The sequence below is a fragment of the Anastrepha ludens genome, chromosome 2 (genome assembly GCF_028408465.1).
Source record: "Anastrepha ludens isolate Willacy chromosome 2, idAnaLude1.1, whole genome shotgun sequence".
Classification (NCBI taxonomy): Eukaryota; Metazoa; Arthropoda; class Insecta; order Diptera; family Tephritidae; genus Anastrepha; species Anastrepha ludens.
The window spans coordinates 22,734,725-22,760,006 of record NC_071498.1 but is presented as its reverse complement, the minus strand read 5'-3'; the positions used below and the strand labels follow the sequence as shown (position 1 = coordinate 22,760,006).

Sequence of the window (25,282 nt, the reverse complement as noted above, 5' to 3'; positions counted from 1 at the left end):
TCTAATAACTTACATGAGAAACCCACAAAACCTTTGGCAATAGCTTCCTCGTTTCCGCGTGGTCCGATCGCTGCACCAATTAAGAAATTAAATATAGCCAAGACAATAGTGACGATAAGGAAATTTTGCGCTTTTGACTCCCATTCCATGCCGATGCAGCAAATAAGAATCAACACCACTATAGTGCATACACCAACAATTCGCACATCATTAATACCACCATCGACGATTTGCAAACCGTGACTTTCTATAAAATAAAAATAATATAAATTAATCGGAATTGCATTGGCTTTGAAAAGTTTTATTCTTTGCCTTACTCAATAAATCATTTAACGAATCACAAAAGCCAATGGTATTCATGGATGCCGCGACAGCATTTGCAAATGCAAAGACCACTCCCACAGAAGCGCCAAACTCGGGACCCAGAGAGCGTGAAATTATGAAATATACGCCGCCTCCCTTTACCTCACCATTCGTGCTGATCGCCGATAACGAGAGTGTGGTGATCACGCAAACTACTGCCGAAATGGTGATGATAATCAATGACTGCATTATGCCAGATTCTGCGACTACCCAGCTGAGGCGCAGGAATAGCATGACACCCCAAATGTTAAGTAGGCACGGTATGACGACGCCATTGATCCAACCTAATTTGATCATGTGACTGTTGCTTTCGGGTGGCGGATCGGGCATCTGGATGCTCTGCGGGAAAAAGAAAGTGACAAATTTGAAATTATTGGATTGCCAAAAATAAGTATGAACTATGATATGTGAACAGTGACTAGTTATGTGCTAGTAACTATGTCCTCGATAGCTTCACGAATTCCATCTTTGAGGTCTTGAATATACCCTGGCCTGTTGGCGTAGACCTTCTCTTTCACGTGGTCCCAAAGAAAAAAGTCACAAGGTGTTAACTTACAAGATCTCGGTGGCCAATTGTGATCACCTCTTCGAGAGATAACACGGTCCGGAAACTTTTCCCGTAAAAGATCAATGGTTTCGTTGCTTGGGTGGCACGTAGCGCCGTCTTGTTGAAAATAAACGTTGTCCAGATCAATACCATCCAATTCCGGGCATAAAAAATCGTTAATCATCTCTCGGTAGCCTTTTATATATTTAAAAAGCACCTGTTATTGGAAAACCCTTTACATAAACATAATTATCTACCCTAGACTTTAGAATAGAGTTTAAGGTAAAGTTCCCCACGCGAAAAGAATGGGATTTGAATTCAATAGTTAAAGAAAATACAACTGCACTTTAAACTGACGTGCTTAAAAGGGAGATCTTCTCGCTCTGGGGTGGCCGTACAACGACAGATGTAGAAGCTGCAATCAAGAAGAATCTAATCTAAAGAGTGAGTGCTCTATCTGTGTGAGTGCCCAAGTCTAGGTGCTCTATGACATAGTATGCGGGGGGAATTCTCGATGGTCAACTTGAAAGGAATTGTAGAAAAGAAAACAGACGACATAGGCAGATTCATAGCCAAATCAAGATGGTTCGACTTAGACAACATCTACACTACCACCACCAGAGAGGTGAAGCTTTTTGGTGATGCTACTCTAAATGGGTGAAATAGTATGTACTCAAGTGTGGGCCATTCGTTTACGTTCAGTATAAATACACTTAGTATAGAACCTCATCCTGTTCGGGGTGCTCGTAAAGGTCTCTCATAAAGGCCGGTGAGAAAGAATTTAATTAAACTTACCCATACTTATTCTAAATGGTCCCAATTTGTTGAAGAATCCAGTATACATTCCCAATGAAACAGTACTCAGACTATTCAGCTCTTAAAAGATGCGTGACTACCATTCGGAATTCAGAGAGATCGTAGGTTCGAATCGTGGTCAAAGACCAAAAATGAAGAAAAAGTTTTTTCTAATAGCGGTCGCCCCTCGGCAGGCAATGGCAAACCTCCGAGTGTATTTCTGCCATGAAAAAGCTTCTCATAAAGAAATATCTACCGTTCGGAGTGGACTTAAAACTGTAAGTTCTTACATTAGGGATGGAGCTCGGCCAAACCGCCAAACGGCGAGTAAGCGTCAATTATATATAAGTAACTCGATAGGAATTTACAGTTTCAAATAATTACCCTCTATTAGAAGTGAGTTTAGACAAATTCAATTATCTTAGATCATCAAATGTTGTAATGTTTCCACCACAGCTTCAAAACGAGTAATGACGAGGGCCGTAATTCGTCATTTCGCTTACGGTATCCATTAAAATCACTAAATTCAGTGGATCCATTATAAAGGATGCTATTTCGGTAAATTTAATTTGGTTAATTTAATAACTGAAAAGTAAGATTTTAGATTTTAATCTAAAATTTAAATCCACTTCCTCCCATAACCAATAAAACGAGCTTCCGTCTTTGTGCCCGTAGATTATTTTTAACTTTAAAGTGCTCTTCTTGTTCTTTTCGTTTCTCTCAAACGCACCAAAACTACGGCAAGACTGGAGAAAAAATCCATTATTTATTTATTTGAATCATTTGCAAGGCACTTAAGGCCGATGGTCAAAACTAGGCATTTTTCATTTATCGCTTTCATGAATTTCTTTTCACATTAATACTAACATTGGTGTGAATGCGCTAGTCGGATTCTGGATGAATCGCCACTTTAACCAACCAACCAGAGGGGCTGCAGTCAGCTGGTTGGTCTGATGACGGGCCACTTTCTGTGGGCGAAGCACATGGACAAGGTAGGCATCTCAGGCAATGCTCTCTGATCAGCTTGTGGACAGGAGGATTAGACAGTGGACCAATTTCTGTGCGTCTGTCCCGCCATCGCTCGAATCAGGTTTGAGGTCTTCGGCACTGATGTGTTACTCTACTCAGATTTCTGCGGAGGTCGGGTAGATTTAAAGAAAATTAATAGGGAATCCGAGTGCGGTACAATGGACTTAATGTTGCTTGAGTGCTGTACTTGCTAGTTGTCCCTTTCAATAGATTGGCTCGAGAGTTTAAAAATATTTTTTTTTCCTTCACGCAAAATGTGTTTATCGGTGCGATAAATTGAGTTGCCTTGCTGGAGGTTAGTAAGCGGTGACAAACGTTGATGGATGTAATCAACTTTGATTCTCTATTTATTTTGTGATAATTTTACACAAATATAATCAAGTTCAATATGGATACTAAATAAAAACAAAAAGCAAAAGGTACACAGTATCTGCTTTTTCGTTGTTGAACTCGTAACATTATCCAAGGTCTTATTTTCGTTGCTACATATTGACATATGTATGTACATACATACTTGTGGGTATTTAAATAAGTATGCACGACATATACAGACAAAGCTAAATTTTTATTTCTACATAAAACAAGTCATTAAGTAGTTAACATAATTTAACAAGAGCGATTAGAAACGCTAAGGGTCCAAAAAATATCAATGTACAGGGTGTTTCAAGTTCGAGTTTCTTTTTTCGCAATGCTTTGTTCGAACGCGTCTCACTTGATAAATGTTAAGTAGAAAGTATATAATTGTGGTTGAAAACCGTATAAAAATAAATAAAATCGATTACGAAATTACGATTTTTGTTCGTCATAATCGAGACAACGAGGCTCATAACGTTATTCCTTTTTTTGCAATTTTGTTGGTGGTGTGGATATTGACCAAAGATGGTAGACTGCCACGCAAGAGGGATAGAATACAAGATTGCTTCCATCAGAGAGGCGCGACGTCACACTGGTACAGTTGCGTGAGGGAAATATGGAATTGCGAACAAGAATGCAAGAAGAAGAAGAAAAATGTACACAAGCAACACACGAATAAACACACAGCGACTCTGTAAAATTCGCTGAGAGCAAAGTAGCGGTACCACGATCGGCGTCATCTTAAAATTACATTTTTTTTCCATCGTGATTACCAGGATTGGCTCCACTCCACGATTATCCACAGCAATTTGGCCGCCAAGATCCCCAACGTCTCTGAACTATTTTCTATGGAGCTTTCTCAAAGATAGTTTTTTTTTTCAAAATCGTATTTTTTACACTAAATTTTTTAAAAAACATTGTGGCACCACATCAGTGCTCTTCCTCAATGTACTTATGACCCAGCCATCCATACTTTCTTTTTTTGATTTCTCTCTCCATCGGAATTTCCTTAGTGCGCTTCCATAGATGTTAATTCGAGATCCTCGTGGGCCACCATATTATCAGAATATGCCTGAGACATCTATTAACCAAAGTTTGTAGCTTCCTGACGTTTGCCTTTGTGGTTTACCAGGTTTCGCAACCGCACAACAAAATCGGTTTAATGCAAGCATTAAAAAATGGATTTCGGTGGACAAGATTACTGAGTTTGATCTCACACAGTTGACACTGTTGTGGAAACACATTTTTGAGACTTAGTTCAATATTAATTGCAATTGCTCCATCAACGGCGACATTGCTTCTTAGATAGTCAAAGTTCTCTATCTCTTCTAGAACACAGGCCCTCTATGCACAGGCTGGTTTCATTGCTTGCATTTACTCAAATTTTTTTATCTTCGCTTTATTAATGTTAAAGCCGATTTTTCTTTATACTGCACTGAGTTCGCCGTTGGCGGTCTGCATGGCTGAATGCTTGTTAGTTAGAAGTACAACATCGTCAGCATACTTTAGACGCCCCAACTTTTGATTGAGCTCCCAATTTATGCCGATTGCGTTCGTATCTAGCACTTTGATAAATGCATCTAGAACGGTTATAAAGAGCAAAGGCTATCAAAGCTATCGCTTAGCTCGCCGCCATGTAATGCTCGGCATTTTAACTATTTTTAAGGATGTTCGGGATTTTCGAAGGTATTCCTCTTGCGCTTAGTACCCGCTCCATATGCATTCTCTATTAAGAGCATCGAAAGCTTTCTCATAGTCTACGAACTTCAAATACATCGTCGAGTTGAATACTGATGTTTGTTCTATAATTATTCGCACAGAGTTTATTCGGTCGACACAAGATTGCCCAGGTCTGAAGTCTGCTTGCGTACCGAATTGACTGATATCTGGGCCCTCCCGAAGTAATACAGAAAGCAGTTCTGGTAAGAGTGTCTACCCAGAAGGCGAGGAGAGATTGTTTTAGTGGCCACACCATACGACGCCACACCATACGACGCAGTAGACGACGGTCGCTGTAAGTGCGAAGGCCTCTTGAACCCTACCTCACCCACCAAAAACAAAAAAAATACTTCTGATATCCTCTCAAAAATTATTGTGTTAAATATTTTCATCACTGTGAGTAATAAAGAAATATCTGTCCAATTGTTGCATTTTTCTTTGTCACCTTTTTTCGGTAGTTTCCCTATTATCGACTCCTTCCTCTCATACGGAAACCTTTTCTTTTCCCATAGAAAAAAAAAAATAAATAATTGGCGCGTACACTTTCGTTAGGGGTTTGACCGAGCTCCTCCTCCTATTTGTGCCGTGCGTCTTGATGTTGTTCCTACAGTTTTAAGCCAACTTCGAACGGCTAATGAATTTTGATGAGGAGCTTTCTCTTGGCAGAAATACACTCGGAGGTTTGCCATTGCCTGCCGAGGGGCGAGCGCTATTAGAAAAAACGTTTTCTATCATTTTATCATACTTTATGAAATTGCGTGTAAAATTTTGGCCATCGGGTTCGTGTCGGCTTCAAAGCACTTAACAGGCAGTCCGTTTCCTGCTGCTTTTCCATTTTTCATGGTTTTTATTGCAGGCCTTATTTCCTCTTCTGTTGGCGGAGTGCTGTTTATTCGTCGGGTTGGGTGCAATTGCGTACGTGGTATGAAATCCATAGTTAAATATTTATTATTATTATCTTAAAATGTATTTATTTTATTCATGAATACTGCAGAAGTTGTAGAGACGAGGAAACAGTAGAACACTCCCTCTATAATTGTCAGCCTTAGCTAGGAGTAGAGCAAGGTTGTTGGGAAAATACGATTTTGACTCTCTCACGAAACCATCCGGTGTTGGAATAAAACCTATCCGCCGCTTCATAAAAGAGTCTAACTGGTTCCATCAAAGCTAAACAGTAAGGTTCCCGTGTTACACAGTGGTACCACAACGGACCTACATGGTCTAAGTGAGTTGGCTTCTCTAAGTCGACTGCCACAAAAACCTAACTTAAACTTCCATTTAACATTCAAGTCTTTTGCTTACATTTTTTTGCATGTGGCAAATGGCGTCGTACGCTAATCATATCTGACACATGAGACAGCTGAAGTAATACAAACAGAGCAATGGAGTGCGTAAAGGTCAAAATAATAATTTCCATCACTCAAAATGATTTTTTTTAGTAAAAAACTTATTCAAAAACAAATTAATTTGGCGCCACTTTGTATATGTATATTTCAGATCATATGAATAAACCAGAAATAATTGTAATTTTTGAAAGAAAGGCAACACGCAAGACCCTGTGAATGCTTATAAGTATTCACGCGCATATTTGCCATATAATCAAAACCTTCACAACTTCAAACTCTTCACCTTCAAGTTCCAAGTCGAAATTTCTCCACTTCTGCCTCACTGTATTACGGCTCTAATTTCCTAGGTGTTTAGCTGGTTAAAATTTTAGCAGCTTAAAATTAAATGCTAAAGCCTTTAAATCGTTCAATAGACAACAAATGAGCGGCTGCATTCCATGTTTTTATAGATAAAATTATGATACTTATTTGTTTGCTTACAATTACTTCCATTGATTGTTGTGATGATTTTTTGTTTACAAGTCATTTATTGCCCTGCTGTATGATTGTAGGAAAACTGTACATATATGTGGGCATGCACTTATGTATCTATGTATGTATGGTATGTTTGTATGCACAAATTTGTTTTTCAGGTTATAAACCCATAAAAATCTGATTGCTGATAATTAGATGGGCAAATGTATGCATTTGAATTTCTTTGGAAATAATTTTGGCAATATGGTTCGAAGTCTTATACTTATACATGTTGGAGTATACATACTCATATTACCTTGCACATAGATTTGCTAGATATATGTATTAGTTGGCATTCTGCTAACGATAATTAATTTTAATTTGACAATTTCCATCTCTGGTTGCTTATTGGTGCGAAACAAGAAACAAAATTCGAAAATAAATATTACTGCATTTGGATGTGTATGTATGGATGTATATTTATTGGCAAATTAAGAAGTCAAAAAAAAAAAAAACAATATGTTGTTAATAAATGGTAAATAAATGCAAAATATTATTAATGCTTCTCATCCGGAGGCTGACTTCGTAAAATATTGTCAAGCAAAATACTCCGTTCATCAAATCATTTCAACTGATAGGCAATGACAGTCCACGAGAGTCGTTCTCACGAGAGTCGGTTCTATGTTATCGGAATGATCCGGATTTATATCCAGCCAAGGACTGTCACTGCAGCAGCATTTCCCGTACATGTATGGGGAATGCTTAGGCTGCTACAGCAATAGCAACAACAACAAAGAGGGTGTATCCCCTCGGAAACCGCAGTTCTCTATGAGCATGGTGACCGTTCGTTCAATATTTTATGAATGATTATAAACTTTCACTATGATCGCCATAAAGTAGAGTTTCAGGGCTAGCTACTCTGCCCTTAGAATAGGAATTAACATAAGTTGGATTTTAAGGAGCGTCCAGAATTTTCAAAAAATCGGTTTTTGTTTTCGATATTTCGAGAGTATAGTATCTTAAGAATATACTGTGAATTTTTATATAATAGCTTCTACAGCCCATCAACGAGGTAGAGAGCGGTCCGCGCACTCCTGTACCTCAAACTTTAAACTCGTTTTTCTCGAAACTATCATACTTTCTCCGGCACGGTCTGCGTGATACAGTTTTTAATATTTTTTCCTTATAGATTTGGTTTTTGATATTTTTATTAAAAAAATTTATAACCATAATTAAAGTGTGACACTTATGACGTAAAACGCATACTTTTTTTAAATGCCGTATATTCCAAAGTTTTTCGAAATTCAAAAGCTACTACGATAACTACAACTTTATTTTACAAACATTTTTTTTACTTTTTACAGATCCATCAACATTTCAAAGAGAAATGATGCAGACCGTGGAGCAACTTTTTTTCATTGTACTTTGGGTCACGTGATTTTTTAAATACTAATTTTTTGTAAAGAAAAATTAAAATAAATAAATAAATTAAAATAAATTTGTTTATAAAGTTTAAGTACTAATAAACGCATTGTATACAATTTTTTTATATATATTTCAATTGTTATCCCTTCTAAAAACAGTTTTTCTTTTAGCGCATTTTTCGCGCTGCTGGACGTATGTAACCCCTTAAGATGATTATCGATGCATTAACCTTTCACTTCTGAATAAAGGTATAAACTTATGGAATTTAATATGAAACTTAACCCCGATTAAAATATCAAATAATTAAGTTTAAATCAATTTTTTGTTAATTTTAATTTTTAATAAAAAATTATTGCACAGATGTTGAGAGAGCAAATGCAAGAGTATGCCATATTTTTTTCTCTTTTCAAAAGCACAGGAGAAATTGAGAAATTCTTGGTAAGACATATGAAATATTAGATAAATTTTTGTGGCTTTTTATGCGTCTCTAAAAACGGTATAAAGCATACATATATACATACATATATCCGTAATTCGCCAACGGTCATAATCTTATTTATGTGTGTGATATGTGTCTTCTAGCGTCTCATATGCGCATGGGGGTATGCTACAAATATGAATACATTTATTTTACGATTCACTCTTTATAATATGTAAACTTTGCCATGTTATGTTAAGGTTACATTACTTGCATATGTTAAGTTTGCATTCAATTTTCCATACCTTTTATTATAGAGTACAAATTATTCTCTCACATAACTGGTACTTAGTTAACTGTAATGTAAATACTAAGATATAAGGAAGAGATTATTGTACATTAATTAGCTTTAGATTGGATTAATTAGCTTTAGCCGATAATTATAGGATGGGACCTCAATTCGTAGGGAATGCAATGCCTGTTGTAGAAATATTTTTTGAACGCGCTCAATTCTATTTATCGAAAGTCAGTCGTAAGGTCTCCAAATGATAGAAGCGCACGCTAAGTGAGAACGAACAAGACCGTAAACAGTATCTTGTTGGTATACGGATCAGAAAATCGAATGCATTACGACGAATGAAGCCTACAACCGAGTATGATTTTAAAAGAATAAAATTTATGTGACTACTGAAAGACAATTTTGTATCACATAAAACACCAAGGTCCTTAAACTTAAGTTGCTAGCTTGTTAAAGTGATACAAATGCGGTAAACAAGTACTTATGTATGTATGTACATATGTATAAATTTGCATATGGTATTTATTTTTGACTAATTCGTAAATTCCCACTACATTTGAAACTATTATTATTATTCTAAATCAGCTCAAAAGCGACTTTGTTTGCACAGAAATTACCGCTAATAGTAAAACGATTACATTTGTACATCTATACATACATACATACATGTAAATAAACGGGCACATGTATATGTGTTTTTGGTTTACAATATCAGTCAAATGTTACTCATACGTCATGTGCGACGTTGAGATTCGTTTGTAAATCGCGCGCTGATATGCATTGGACATTTTGTTTATTATTATGTTGATTTTTCTGTTCCTAGTCTGTGTTTATCGATAGCTTGGCATGTGATTTGCATGTGTGTGTGATTTTTATAGGTATGTATACTATGCGAAAATTCTCAACTTACTCATTAACAGTTGGTCACAACGGAATTGAGGCAAATTTAAATTAATTAACGCAATGCTAATGAATTCTGATTAACATCGTTAGATCAGCGGGTATGAAAAGATCACTCGCATACTCACTTATTCGTTTACTCATCTAGCACATATTCTCATGTTACCTATAGTATTTGCTTTTTTTTTGTGCGCGCTTTCGTGATAATGATCATAACTACATAAACTGATTCGCACTGTGGTGCTTATAATTAGCTAAAGGAAATAAGCAGTCGGGTAATGAAATGACAATTGTTGCATATTTTTCTATACACAAATGTGTAAATATTCTATATACGTAAGTATGTATGCGAGAATATACTTTTGCATGCGTATTTTTTTAGTTTCTATTTTTTTTACACTAAATTGCCTGCGCGTTTTAAATGATCGCAATTTGAAAATTTAATTGTGGGAGAGGAAAAAGCTGAAGTATCTGTTTTATTTTTGATTGCAATTTATGATTGTGTTTGCCGGTAAATTAGCTTGGAAATAAATTATCTTCCAACACTTGCGTATACTATGATTTATCTGCTCGAGGAGGCAACTTGGTATGGTGCAGGGGCTTAGACCAATTGTAAATCGGATCGAAAGTGTAATTCCTCGATGTTCTCTTAGCTGAAGAGGAAGTCCGTTGCGCAGAGTATTTAAGTGTAAAAGGCCAGAGTGGGTGTACATGGAGAGCTGACTAAACCAAGTGACCATGCGAAGTCTGCTTGCAACTCAAGACACTCGTCCTACTCCGAGTATAAACTGCCTTTCATCGTCAATCTCAACATGAGTCTGACACCATTCTACGTCATGCTTGTTGGAAGATGCATCACATCCACACGCACCTCGGAAAGAGTGGGGATCAAAAGAGCAACTCCAATACCTCTTTTGCCCGAAAAAGCTCTACAAGACGCTCATCCTACCCGTGCTACTCTATGGCGTTGAAGCATGGGTTATGACGCAGACTGATGCAGCTGCTCTTGGGGTATTTGAGAGAAATATACTTTGGAAAATCTTCGGTCCTCTTCGTGTTGGCGATAACTACTACAGCCGAATGAGCCACAAGCTTTATGTGCTTTACGACGGTGTGGACATAGTTAAGCGTATCAATATTCAGCGCATGGCCTGGCTGGTCTCGTCGAGCGTCTGGATGCAGAGGCTCCAGCAAAGATGGCAAGCGACGTAGGCGAAGAGCATGCCTCCGATGGAAGGACCAAGTCGAAGGAACCCTATCATCGCTTGGCGTAACAAATTGGAGAAGGCGCGCATAAAGCAGAGACACCTGGCGCGTCTTGTTGCAGTCGTCCTTAATCTGGTAGCGGGTTGTGATCCTTGATCAGGCCATATAAGTAAGTAAATAAGTAGGTAAACTCGGAAGCCCTAATGGAAATCCACATAACAGCAGTACTTAAAAATACCTCTTAGAAATACAAACGTCGGGTGGCTTAAACATCGTCCAAAGCGTCACAGATGAAGCTGCGTTAGCTTTCTGTGCTGTTTCTTTTGAATCGGAATAAAAAACCTCTCCAGGGAGTGCAGTAGTTTGACTGCTTTTATTGGGCTCGATATAAACTCACCAAACTCAGCACCTATTAGGCATAAAGACTATAGCTTTGAGTGGCTTCGAAGTTGATTTGGTTTCCGAAACAAATTATATAGGCCTCTCTTTCGACGCTAAACTACATTGACTCTGGTGGATTTGCTGCTTAAATGTCCTGCTGGGAAATCCAGGGGCTGCAGCCGCCGGACTCTAAGATGGATTTATTCCATGATCGTAAAAAACTTAGTAACTTCTATGCGCTTCAGGGGCCTGGGTTTCTAAAATCAACATATCACCACTAAATCGATCATAAAGCAAGCTTCAAAGTTTGACAGCTGTGTGTATGTATATAAGAACATTTTTCAAATTGTTTTAACTTTGCTTGGGACATATACATATACATTGCTATGCACATACAAGGTGGCGTAAAATTAATTAATTTTGTTTTTGAATAAATTTTTATTAAAAAAAAATTATTTTGACCATTTTTTGTGGGCTGAGAACTTTTTGGACGAACCTCGTATCAATGGATCAAAAAATAAAATACTGAAAACAAAAATAAAAAATCTTTTTTCGTTTCTAGTTTACAGCTTTTAAAGAAACACCCAAAAAACACAATTTCAAATGAGGCGAGGGTCTTTAATATTTATGTTTAAACTTTAAGCTAAAATTTTCGGAGATGGGTGGCAAAAGTAATGGAGAGGAGTTGTTCAAATTCAATTTCTAAATAAAGTGTAGTTCTTCCTCTTCTTGATTGGCGCGGTAACCGCTTACGCGATGTTGGTCGAGTTTAACAAAGCGCACCAGTTATTTCTTTGTCATGCTAAGCAGCGCCAGTTGGTTACACCAAGTGAAGCCAAGTTTTTCTCCACGACATCTTTCCAACGCAGAGGAGGACTTCTTCTTCCTCTGCTACCACCATCTTTGACCGCATCGAATATATTCGGATCCTGAGTGTTTTTATTCATGCGGACGACATGACCCAGATAACGGAGTTAGTAGATCTTTATTCGCTGTACTGAATCTATGTCATCCTCAAGCTCATACGGCTCATTGTTCCATCGCCTACGATACCCGCTGTCGCCAACGTGTAAATCTTCCGCAGAATCTGTGTAATGTCTTTAACAAATTATACGAGTAGAGAGAGGAAAGGCAAACATTTTCGGAAAATAATTTGTCTCAAGAAACGAGTCTCCAACGCTTGTATTTTTTACTGCATTATTTATTTGTAAATTTTTTTAACCCGTTCAACAGTATAGCGAAATTTATTAAAAAATAGGCTTGCATGTCCATTAACACCAAATGAAAATAGGATTTAAGGCGTGTTTTACGAAAATGATTCTCATGGTAAACTCCCTACTTATGAGTAGTGTTTAAGTTAAACTCCAAAATGACGCAGAACACGAGTTTATAGCGCAATCTGAATAAAATATACAATGTACATTTATTTGATACCCATATTGTGATATTTTATTAAATTTACAAATGACTTAAACCATAAATGTCTATCAAAGCTCTACCGCCTAGGTACAACAAATGTTCGCCTACATAAAAGGCCTAAGCAAGCAATCAGGGCACGAGTTGATTTACTGATAATTATAACAACTTTTTGTGTGATACAGAGATAAGTCAATTAGAGTGTTTATGGCAGGCCCTTCCAAAAGTCTGCTTGTTTTGTGTATTTTTTTATATTTCAAGTTCATATGTCCATAAGATTAATCAGGTTTGAAAGAGCTGATAATAGTTGAAAAGTTGAAATAGTTGAAAATCGAAAGCGTTTCATTTGATGAACTAGTGAAATTCGAGTATTAGATATATTACAATTTTGAGGAATGTCCAGATTTTAACCGGACAGAACTGCTATCAATTTTTCAATTTTAAGTGACATTTATTTTCAACAACAAATTCGCTGAATTCAATGAAATCTATAAGACAACTAAAACCATTAGCTATGTATTTAGATGTATGGCCTTAAACAAATCACCTATAATTGATTATTGACGTGATAACGTCTTATAATTCGATTTAACAGGCTGCACGCACGAAAAAATGTGTCGTTACCTTGCTCATTGCCGTTACCTTGCTCATTGCCGTTACCTTGAATGAACTGTAAGCGAAAGCGCGGAACGAACGACAAAGCAAACGAAAGGCAACGTTCGACATCTTGCTCTCTCCTATTTAAGTGAGCGTATATATGTATGTATATGCGCATATGTACATATATAAATTCACGTATTTGTATTTGCATATGCCTTCTTATTGATTATTATTAATTTGATTTACTTGAAGAATTTAAAATAAAACCAAGTATGTTATTATTATTAATTTTTTTATTATATATGAAGGAAAAAATGTATGGTAATATTTACCACATACCTTATAAGATATGTTGTATACTAATATATGTATATAAACATGCATATACATGTACAATTTCGCGCAATTTTCAAAAAGAACAAATCTATATGTAAAGCTGCATACAAATCATATGGACATATCAAATATACGAATCTATTCCGTACGCAAGCAAATGTAAGCTAATCTGCTTGAACTGCAAGCGAGAGCGCGGAACGAACGACAAAGAGAACAATCGGCCCCCGCGTTCGGCAACGTTCGACATCTGGCTCTGTCCTACTTGAGTGAGCATATATATGTATGTATGTGCGCATTTGTATATAAATTCACATACTTGTATTTGCATATGCCTTCTTCCTATGTGCATGGTAATGAACCATTTCTCTGTTGAGAATAGAACGATGATAGAAAAAGTAGGAAATGAAAGGGAGTGTTTCGAGTGTAAAGTGTCTTGAAAAAGGCAAATCGATGATGGTGCCTCTTAGTGTTGTTGACTTATTAACGTCTGATGCACAATCGAAATTGAAGATATCTTTCATGAATTTGATAAATGTTTCGTCATTTTTCACGTTTGTGTAAATGTAACTTGACCTATTCCATTGCAATTCCATTTACCTCCTCCTCTATATCCATACAAAATATCTATCAAATAAATAAAATTAAAATTTTGTTTTGAAAATTGCAACCATTCCTTCAATATTTTCTTATGCCGTTGTCACGTTAAACTATCGTCAGTAAACCGACTTTACAGACAACATCTTTTTTTTAGAATTTTTTATGTTTTTTGAAAGCAATTTCGCTTTGCATATTTCTTTGGAATGGACACATAACTTTACAGAATAGCGGTAGAAAATACAGATAATACGTGAAATAAGATTTAAAAGTAGACATAGGTACATATAATTTCAAATTCGTTTAATTTAATATAACATATGACGAGACTGTTACATCTTGCAGAGGAATGTAATTTTACCTACAGCTAATGTAAAGGTTAATAACATCTCTCATAAAAAGGCAATGTAAACTAACAGTACAGGTCAACAGCATCAATGGAGACGTAACAGAGTATCAATGGAAGACTTAAAAATCTATATTTTTTTGAGATTTTATTTCACTCCTAAAGTGCTCTAGTCATACGAGTATGAGAAAGATGTTGGCTGTTAGCACATGGGGATATACTGGATTTTGAGCATGAAAAGCTTTGCAGCGTATATTAAAACTTATCAACCCGAGAAGTTCCGAACAGTCTATGGAATCACTGATTACGTCGTAAATGAATGTAAGAGGCTGGATTATTCTTCTGCTTTCAAGTGTCTTTAAACTAATCAACATACGGCGTGAACTATAAGAGTAAGAGGGAAGTGGTTTCGCAAATTTTATCGGTTTGAGTGCAAAATGAATAAATTTACCACCATATAATGGTGGCTTACTCGAGTTTTGAACGGACTGAAGAGTTGTACAGAAGCTTACTGGTCTTCCGGATCTTTTAAATCGTTTGAGCAGCGTAAAAATGCTGAATTATTGTAAGCCTTTGGAAGGACACAACGTAAAGGATTTTTGAACGCAAAACGTTTATTGAACACAACTGCAAGATTAACAAAGATATTAAGATTTATTGCTTGTATACTTCAAAAGTTAGTCATTATCGCTTACATCTACATTTTTGTATGCTAAATGAGAATTAATATATTATTTACAGCTCCTAATGTTGGGCTGGGCACAAGGAAAAGAAAGTTATGACGGCAACGAACAGGCAGACTATCTAGCAAAATTAGACGCGACTTCAAAATTCCATTGTCCGGAATACTTTTGTGGGCTTTGGTGAGCCCATATAAAGGCAATTATAAAAGACTGGAAAGACAGGGAATTTATACCACTCTTGATGGAGAGTGAAGGCAGCCTGAAGAAGGCTAAACAGTTTATCCTTCCCTCCCGAAGAGCATCCAATAGGATCTTAAACCTGGATAGGGAGGGTTAGGAGCTCCCACTGGACACTATACGGAACATTGTAGTATTCGTTATCAATTCTTGGCTCTGCCTCAAAACAAAAATGACTAGGACATCATGCGGACTGCGTCGTTCGTGTCGGTTGGACGGAAGGCAGGTATGTAACTGTTGGGTTTAATAATTTTTTAGCTTTTCTATTTCTTGTGTACGGTATCTAACTCGCTTTTATTGATAAATATGATTCTTTTCTGCTAAGTATTAAGTACTTTTTTGTTATACAATACAAAACCAATATCGATATCAAAACCAATTGTCCAGATTCAAAATTTATTTTCACTTTGAAAAGAGTTTCAATGTCATTTAATTTATGTTTCAAAATTTCTAAAATTTTTGTTTGTTTTGTTTTTATATTGCATTTATATTTGATTTCACACTTGTCCACACATCTACCCTATCAATCTAGTTATATCTGGTTCTGTCAGTCACCGAACATACCTACTCGTATTGCTGGCATGTCTGATATTGCTGTATTATTATTATTGTTTTTTCTTTGCTCTAACAGTTACTGCTTTGCTTTGATGTTATCGACCAACACCACTCAGTCAATGTGCTTGCTATTGTTGTACCACGTTGTTGTATTTACGTTATTCGCTCTTGTAATGAGAATGAGAATCGTAGAAATGCCACAGGTAGCTGGAAGAGTGTTGGTAGCGGCACCTGCTACTGTTTACATACATAAAATATTTTACAAGTCTATGGCATTCTGATTATCAACAGACAACCTGAAACGACTTGTATGAGTGAATTGTCATTTACGACCTTTTTGGTTAAAACAAACGAACTTTTTATTAAGTTTATTGACGTTAAACTTCAGTAAATTTTAACTTGTAATAATTTATGAGGCTACTGTTAAAATTTGTATGACATTACTCTCAAGTATAAGCTAACTTAGATTTTATTCGAACTGAGTTTTGTTAAATTTATTGCTGGAAATATATGATAATATCTTCTGTAGTAATACTCTTCTGCTCTGTAATACTCGCATATGGAGTGAAATTTTTATTTCTTGGTATTTAAGCTTGTTTGTTGTATTATAAATTTAATTTATTTCTGATTTCTTCGACTTTTTTCTTGTGTACTACATATTCCAAAACAATCATGTTTTCCTAAAAATTCTCATTATGGCTTTGAAGAAATGGCTAGACGAGAAACATAAACAGATCACTTCAACTACGGATTGTAGATTTTAATATTTCGATACGTTTTTCGACTTTTATTCGTTTCTTTCATATAAAATGCTCGCTAGTGCCTTCGAAAAAATGATTGCTAAATAAACTCAATAGTAGGCATGAAACTAATGTTGAGAACATTTGTAGGGAGTCGGATTATTTCAGCAAAAAATAAAAAAAAACTAAGCATTAAACGACGTTTATTAAATTATTATATGAATACTATTTTAATTATATTATTAGCAGAATACCAAAACATCGATTCCATGAAAAGTTTAAAGTTTCGAAATTTAAAATTTCAAAATTTAAAATTAAAAAAAAAAAAAATAGTTATAAATGTAATTTCGTTTTATGAATAAGTTATTTTGAGAACAATTAAAACAAGACTGATAATGTGCACTTAATGCAAACTACCCTACTTTATTAAGTAGAGTCCTTAATGGATAGGTCACACATTGAGAAAACCACCAGATAACATCACGAGAATGGCACTGGACTGGAACCCGCAAGGGAGCAGAGGTCGCGGTCGACCAAAAAACTCTTGGATCGACCTTCTCCAAGCGCGAACTAGCAGATGCCGACATCTCATGGGTTGGTGCAAAATTAACAGCACAGAACCGTGTACGATGGAAGAGTGTTGTCGAAGCCCTATGCTCCCGAGAGCAGTGAACAAGGAAAAAAATCCGAATTCGCTATGTAGAGGTATTTGAGTCGACATTTCGAAATACTCGTATAGAGGCTTTTGCTAATGGGACTCTAATAGTCAAATATTCAGAATCGTGCACAGGCTTTTCATAACAAGACTTCAACCATCAACATATTCGAAAGGTCTTCATGCTCGAACCCTTTTCGTTATATCTATGGAGCATTTTTGTATGTAACGAGATTCTTTCTTTCCTCGTTGTATTGAGGTTTCATTATAGTTGTATGTCACATATCTACATGCATAGTTACATAGAACAGCTCTTGAGAATCGACTGCTAATTGGACATTCATTAATTACGATATTTCAACGATAAAGTAGATATTGAACCCATCAACTTAAAATTAATCGATCAACCTAATGTTTGAAATATTCGTGTAGAAAAATGATGAGTTTGACTTACATTCGTTCACCCTTTTTGAGGTCACTCTAGAGATAATTTCCTTTTATTAACCGTTTACCTTAACCGTATTCGTAATATTAATGTTTTTTTTATTTATTAAATATTTGCAACAAATTCACGCTCAAGCACACTTGGCACTACATGCATATGCATGTGTGTAAGTTCGTTTGTGCATATCCATACACACATATGCACATCTACAAATGTAAAATCATTAACTAATCAAAATGAACTGAAGTTCAATTGGCACTTCATTTAAGCGTCTAGAGCCTGGCAAATATTTTGAGGATTACTGGACTAAACCAGTATAAACATCTGAAGGGGTTCTGGGTATTTGTCACACACATACATACACATTAGGCCGGGTCGATTTGTGGGGAGGCAAAAAAATCGCCCATTGCTCTGTGAAAATCATATTCTAGGGATCAAAATAAGAAACTTTGCCGAAGGAGCCATACCTCTAAAACGAGTTCTGATGCCCCCCAATTTGGGTCCCGCGACCCGCCCTAATACACATATTGGATTGAAACGTAATAAGTATATGTATGATATGTGTCTGAGGGAATAATATTTATTTCATTTATCTGTAGTATTAGATAATACCCGGAGCACTTGCGGCGTTTCACAAATTAATTTAAGAGTAACAAAGTTTATCCGAATTAAAATGTAAATTTGACGTTTGCAGCCACCAGAAACCGTCTTCTTTAAGTCCGCAGTTGAATGGATTTGAGCGTGACTACTATTTGGCAGGGTCCGGGCTTGAAATCTATTATCGGTAAGAAACACCGATAGGAAAAGCTCGACCAAATATCCAATAATGGTTGAATTCACATATTATATGTACCCATATACGGCGCGCGCAATAATATATACAACCCCAAATACAAGGTGGCGCAAAATTAATCATCCTATTTTGGGTTTTGTTAAATTTTTTTTTTCATAAAAAAAATGACTGCGCAATGGAAATCCTTAGTTTGACATTTACGCTTCATTGCTTGTCTGTTTGTATACTGCAGCTGTCAAGTTCACAAGTGTCAAATAAGATTGACATACGACGACGCCATTTGCAAAAATTATAAATCTTTAGATAGGGTGATTAATTTTGCGCCACCATGAATGAACAATTCTTACTTAGCTTTGCCTCCTTCAAATAGTGAACAAGACTTTGAAGCTCTAAAAGACATTTATATGAATGCTTACGTATCCAAAATACATAAATAAATTAAATTTTTCGAGTTTCTGAGTTCAAGGAATCCCGTAATATTGAGCAATGTGCGTGTTAGACTTAGGTAGGTAGAAGTGGCAGTCGGTCTCGAAACCAACTCACTTAGATCGTTGCCGATCCATTGTGATACCACACTACCAGTTTTTCCGCTACTCCCCTCTAAAACATTTTGTTTTAAGTACAAACCCATTGATCTGGTCGACACTTATATCCCTAAGGCCATCAGTATCATTCAAGAACGATGAGTCAAAGTATCTAACCCCTACATGAAGCACAGGACACTACAGAGAAGATGTCTGACAGATTCTTTCTCTTCCTCATTCTTGCAACTTTTGCAATAGTCAAAATGAGATACGTTCCATCTTTCAGCAAGTTGCCCTAGGAGATCGTAGCCGGTGTTCAAAGCAACTAACATGTAGCCGTTTTTTCTTGACCGATTAAGTAACGTCCTTGAGCGCCTGACGTCCAATTTTGGGCAGATTAATTTTGTCACATTACATGGCAGACCATAAACTCATGTCGTGTTGGCTGAAGTGACAATGCTACTTGCACCACGCAGTTTGTAGGTTGAGAGGTGGGATGCCTACAATTTACACACCAAGAGAGAGGCGAGTGGTGGTACCCTTTCTCGCTGATTTGTCTGTCTTACAAGTTCCTAGTATGCCACTATCCCCTCTCACCCATATCAAATGGATGCGAAAATATTCCGCCATCTAATTTTGTATAGATATTTTTTAGGAATTTTTTTATAAGAAAATAAAATGCGATCGTTTTGATTTTACAATGGGAAAAATTAATTCGAAAATATTAAATGGCGAACTTTGAAAAAAGGTATGTTTTTCGGGTAGAAATCAGACCACCTATCTTTTTTTGTAAAACGTTTACTTTGGTGCCACAGTACTACAAAAAAATATGTAAAACAAATTGCATACTATTTGATGTCAATAATAACATTCTATAAAATCAAAACGATCGCATTTTATTTTCTTAAAAAAAAACTCCTAAAAATATCTATAAAAACTGAGTATTTGACCAGACTACTATCTTAAGAGATGCCCGGTATTTGCGGACATGATGGAAATAGTGACGACTCTACCAAGAGATTTAATCGCCACTTGGCTATAACTAGCCGGCTACCCCATTAATTGCTAGAATTTCAGCCTGAAATACGCTACAGTGTTTAGGAAGACGAGCCGAAACGCTTACTTTTGGCTACTTACAGTAGACACCAAACCAACTTTCCGACCAGGTATACTGTCAACCCACTCACGTCTACCTGGAATTCCAGTACTAAACAACCTATTAAAGTATAGTTAATTCAAACAATGTTGTTTGGCTTACAAAATGCAAGTTCGCGGCTATTCAGGTCATAAGCCTGTAGTTTGGGGATGGGACGGTTTGATTTTTGATATGAGCTGTAAACAGTTTTGGTAATTAAGAGTGGGCTAAATAAGCGATATAAACGTACTTAGACGCATAAAAGCAGAAGTGGTCTTTCAGTAGTTGTGAAAGTAGAAGAAACAGAAAAAATGACTGATTTTTTTAGCAGATGTTTAACGGCTTGGATTCTTTTGCATGTATGACGAATTTGATTCAAAGAATTTTGCAATATGCGATACTCATTCGCTAGTTAGTGTCAGTCTAAGTGTTTGATGTACTTAAAATTATTATGTATAGTATTTTTTCGTTTTATTGGCTTACCTGCTCTTGCAACTCGCCGTGCAGTTCACCAATCGATGGCCGCTTCATATTGCGCTTTGATATTCTGTAATTATCTAATCTCGGCAGCGCTTCCCTACAAAAGAAAATTCATGTGATTTGTGAGTATAAGTTTCAGGCACCTTAAAAGCAAATTTTTAATAATTATTGTATAATCCAGTGCGAGTAAGTATAATAATAAAAATGTTACTTAAGAACTTAGCCGAGTTTATTCAGATTTACCCTATTAGTAAAGGGTACACTACTTATTTCTAAAGCAATATTTAAGCTGTCATAGCTGTCACTCATAGCTGTAGCTTGAGAATACCAATACGATATTTGATATTTTAAAGATCTTCAGCCAACACGAGATGGGTTGATAGTCTGACATGTAACGCTACAAAAGGAATTTAGCCAGGTTGAAAGGCGCTACTTAATCGGTCAAGCAAAAATGTCTCTACGCTAGTAGCTTTGATTACAGGCGACTTAATCCTAGATCGACATGTTGAAAGATTTCGACTATCGCGACAGTTTGAGGAAACACATAAACAGATGGAATGTATGCAAACCCTAAACATAATTGTTTTGCAACTTTGCCGATAACTCGGTATTATGACTACAACGACTGTATGTAGTGAAGTTCTCTGGCTGTCTAAATTTTATATAATTTTGCTCCTAAAAAAAGTAGTTCTATGAGGTTCAATACTGTCCGATCACCAAAAGTTTATCTCACCAAAAGTTTTACGCACTCCATCCCATGTTTTCATTATTTATCACTTAGGTAAATGGTATTGATGGCGGCCCCCGTAGCCGAATGGGTTGGTGCGTGACTATCATTCGGATTTCAGAGAGAAAGTAGGTTCGAATCTCGGTGAAACACCAAAATGAAGAAATAGTTTTTTCTAATAGGGGTCACCCCTCGGCAGACAATGACAAACCTCCGAGTGTATTTCTGCCATGAAAAAGCTCCTCATAAAAATATCTGCCGTTCGGAGTCGGCTTAAAACTGTAGGTCCCTCCATTTGTGGAACAACATCAAGACGCAGACCACAAATAGGAGGAGGAGCTCGGCCAAACATCCAAAAAGAGTGTACGTGCCGTTTATATATGCATATATATATAACTGACGTATTTTCCCCTCTTTACGGCGCAGCTGACTATTTTTTTTAGCACTACTAAATATCAACAATACACAAAAAAAATTCAGCCGGTATTAAATGAGTTGTTAAAAATTTTTTTTCGATACGTTTCGCAGCATCCCACGCACGTACCCACCGCTACTGGACCAGGTGACGGTTGGTTTCGTATTCAGTATTAAAATCAGTCGGCAGGAAATGATGAGCTCAAAATGACCCCTGGCTCCCGGACTAAGGGGCCATAGGTGTGTCGACCGGAAGGGCAATTAATATTTTACATGATAAGTTGGAGGTGAAAAAATTGTCGGCGCGATGGGTGCCGCGATTGCTCACGGTGGACCAAAAACGAATGCGGGTGTTAACTTCGAAGCAGTTTTTGGAGCAATTTAAGCGAGATACGAAGGAATTTTTGCATCGAGTTGTCACCGTTGATGAAACCTGGATTCATCATTACACACTAGAAACTAAGCAAAAATCAAAACAATGGATTTCTTCAGATGAATCTACTCCAACGAAGGCGAAGAAAGTTTCATCGGTCAGGAAGGTCATGACGACGATTTTTAGGGATGCGAATGGCGCCATCATTATGGATTTTTTAGAAAAAGGAAGAACGATCACCGTACAAATCTACAGCGAGTTATTGGACGGCTTTCACAAAAAAATTGAAGAATACACGGCCGCATTTGACGAAAAATAAGTTCTTGTTTCAGCACCATAACGCATCACCACATTTATCGCTGCCGAACTGCATGAATTGCGTTATGAATTGCTGCCGCACGCCCTGTATCCACCCGATCCGGCCCCTGCGACTTTTTCTTGTTCCCTAACATGAAGAAATGGTTAGTAAGAGCAACGAGGATATCATCGCCGAGACAAAGGCGAGTTCGGAGAGTTCGACAAATCCTATTTTTTGGAAAGGTTAAAAAAATTGCCGGGGGCATTGGGAGAAATGTATATTTCCATGTTGAAAAATAAAAAATGTATGTATGGACCCTTGCGTGTTGCTGAGCGAATAGCGCATTAATGAGTTTTACAACGACATAGACATAGTCCAGCGATTATTTTGTAGTGCCCAAAAATTCCAAACTCATAACGCAAGCGACTCATGTTTTCCCTTTCCATTTGTTCGCCTCAAACCAAAATAATAGCAGTGCCCATAAGCGTGAACGACTATCCATGTTTTCCAATTCAAAAATACTGTAAACACTTATGTTTGAACACTTATAAACGATTTTGAATATTTTAGGCGAAAGTACGGGAGTGGCAAATTGTGCAAAACGTTCGGAAATGCTTCAAATATACATATGTATGTTGGTATGTGGGTCGTAGGTTGTGATGTGCACTTAAGGAGGCAGTTTTAGCGATGCAAAATTCAAAATTTTATGTATTTCGAAACAATGCTTTTTGCTTAAATTTGCTTTGGTAGTATTTTGAGTTTATCTAGGACAGCGTGCATGCATACACACACTTACACACATACATACATGTGTATGTGTAATTTATTTTTTGATACTCTTTTGTACTATTTTTATGTGCTTCATTTCGAATACTTCCGCATGAAAGAGTTTTATTCAAATATTCGCACTCGTAGGCATTTACTTTTGTTATTTGAATATCGTTTAAATGAAATTTATTGCAAACTATCTATATATTGATATATCTGTATTTCCAGTGAGATTGCGAAGTAAATCAATTTGAATATAAAACATGAAAAACTACAAATAAACAGCCACTTGTGCACTAATTTGCTATTCTGTTATTCTGCTTGCCTTCGCTTCGAAAAACTTGTTAGAACAATCATATACTGTCTGCTAATATGATTGATAAATTTCCTTTAAAAAAATAAAATTTTGAATATATTCCGTTGGCGCTAGAATTTGTGTGCGAAAAATATTGAATTATTTGTTTGTAGAATATTTATTTATTACACAAATAAAGTAAGAAATAACACATGGGCTGAAAAGTCCCGAACCTAACAAAGAAAATACGTTTTTTTTGTTAAAAATTAGCTTCATTCACCAACGTAATTTCCATTAAGAACCATGGCACAATCATTCCAGCGCCGCTCTAAGATTTGAATATCACTTTGGTAGAACGCCTTATCTTTTGTCTCAAAATAGGACTCAGTTTCAACGATAACCTCTTCATTCGAGCGAAATTTCTTACCGGCGTGCATTTTTTTTAGGTCTGCGAACAGCCAATAGTCGCTGGGAGCCAAATCTGGCGAATACGGTGGATGTGGCAGCAATTCGAAGTTCAATTCATGTACATATATAGTTTTGCCATTGCTCAGGAACATCAACACTTTCTTGTTAGTCAAATGCTCATGCAATATGAAGCCAACACGCATTGGAGTATAGTACCTCAATAAAGCATTTCCACGTGGTCCTATTTTTGGCTATTATTTTTAGCGCGTTCCACGATTTCCCCCCATTCATCAACTTCTTCTTAGGTCGTCCACTCTTGCGACTCTTGGAGGGTTCCAACCAAGCGCTTGTCGACAGACTTCCGTTGCATCTTTTCGCCGTGTGTGGCCTATCCACCTCCACTTTCGTAATGTTATATGTTTCGCCATTGACCAAGTTGCACTTTTTACATAACTCATCGTTGCTGATGACGTTTGATCACCACACCTTGATAGTACGCCAGAGCAGCTGCTTACAAAATTTTGAATTTTTCCCGTTAGATGGTCGGCTACAAGTCAGGACTCGCAGCCAAAGAGCAGTACTCAGTTGACATTTGATTTAAATAGTCTCGTTTGTGCTGAGTTTCAGATTTGGCGCAGTTGAGCATATGCGCCAATTACTTTATTTATTCTGGCCAGGATATCTTTTGCCGCACTATTCTCAGCAGATCATACAGGAAGATTACCTCAAAACATTGTTTTTAGCAATCGATATTTTATTATAGCGTATCTTCTTCTGCTTGACTTTAGCAAAGCACGCCAGTTGGACACACCAAGTGGAGCCAAGTTCTTTCAACATTGAACATTGAGGGTAACTGTAAGGCGGATGAGTTAGCTAAACTGGGCACTACACTCCACATTACTCAAGACAAAATTGATAAACCTATGCCCTTGGCAACATGTAAGCTGCAAATAGATAGATACACTTTAAGTATTGCCAACAATCGCTGGATACAGTTACATATCTGTGGCATTAGTAGAAGGCAGACATGGCCAGAATGGAATATGGGCCGCACTAACAATCTACTTAAATTTAATAGGAAAGACTTAAGAATATCTGGGCATTGCCTTACAGTAGGCATACCAGTCAAATTGGGGCACGATATTTGGACTTTTGCAGAGGCCCAAAGGATGTAGAAGAGGAAGAGACAGTTGAACACCTTCTATGCAGGTGCATGGCTCTGTGCA

General features: G+C 36.8%; 1 protein-coding gene across 1 annotated transcript in view; it reads right to left on the bottom strand.

Annotated features, from left to right (window-relative positions):
- Positions 1-25,282, bottom strand: part of LOC128865009 (bumetanide-sensitive sodium-(potassium)-chloride cotransporter) — a 43,366-nt gene that overhangs the window by 6,643 nt on the left and 11,441 nt on the right. Inside the window, exons 2-4 of the mRNA XM_054104861.1 lie at positions 20,777-20,870; positions 318-702; positions 14-247 (exon numbers count right to left, since the gene is read on the bottom strand). Of these exons, the coding sequence (XP_053960836.1) occupies positions 14-247; positions 318-702; positions 20,777-20,870 (713 nt within the window). The remainder of the gene's footprint in view (positions 1-13; positions 248-317; positions 703-20,776; positions 20,871-25,282) is intronic.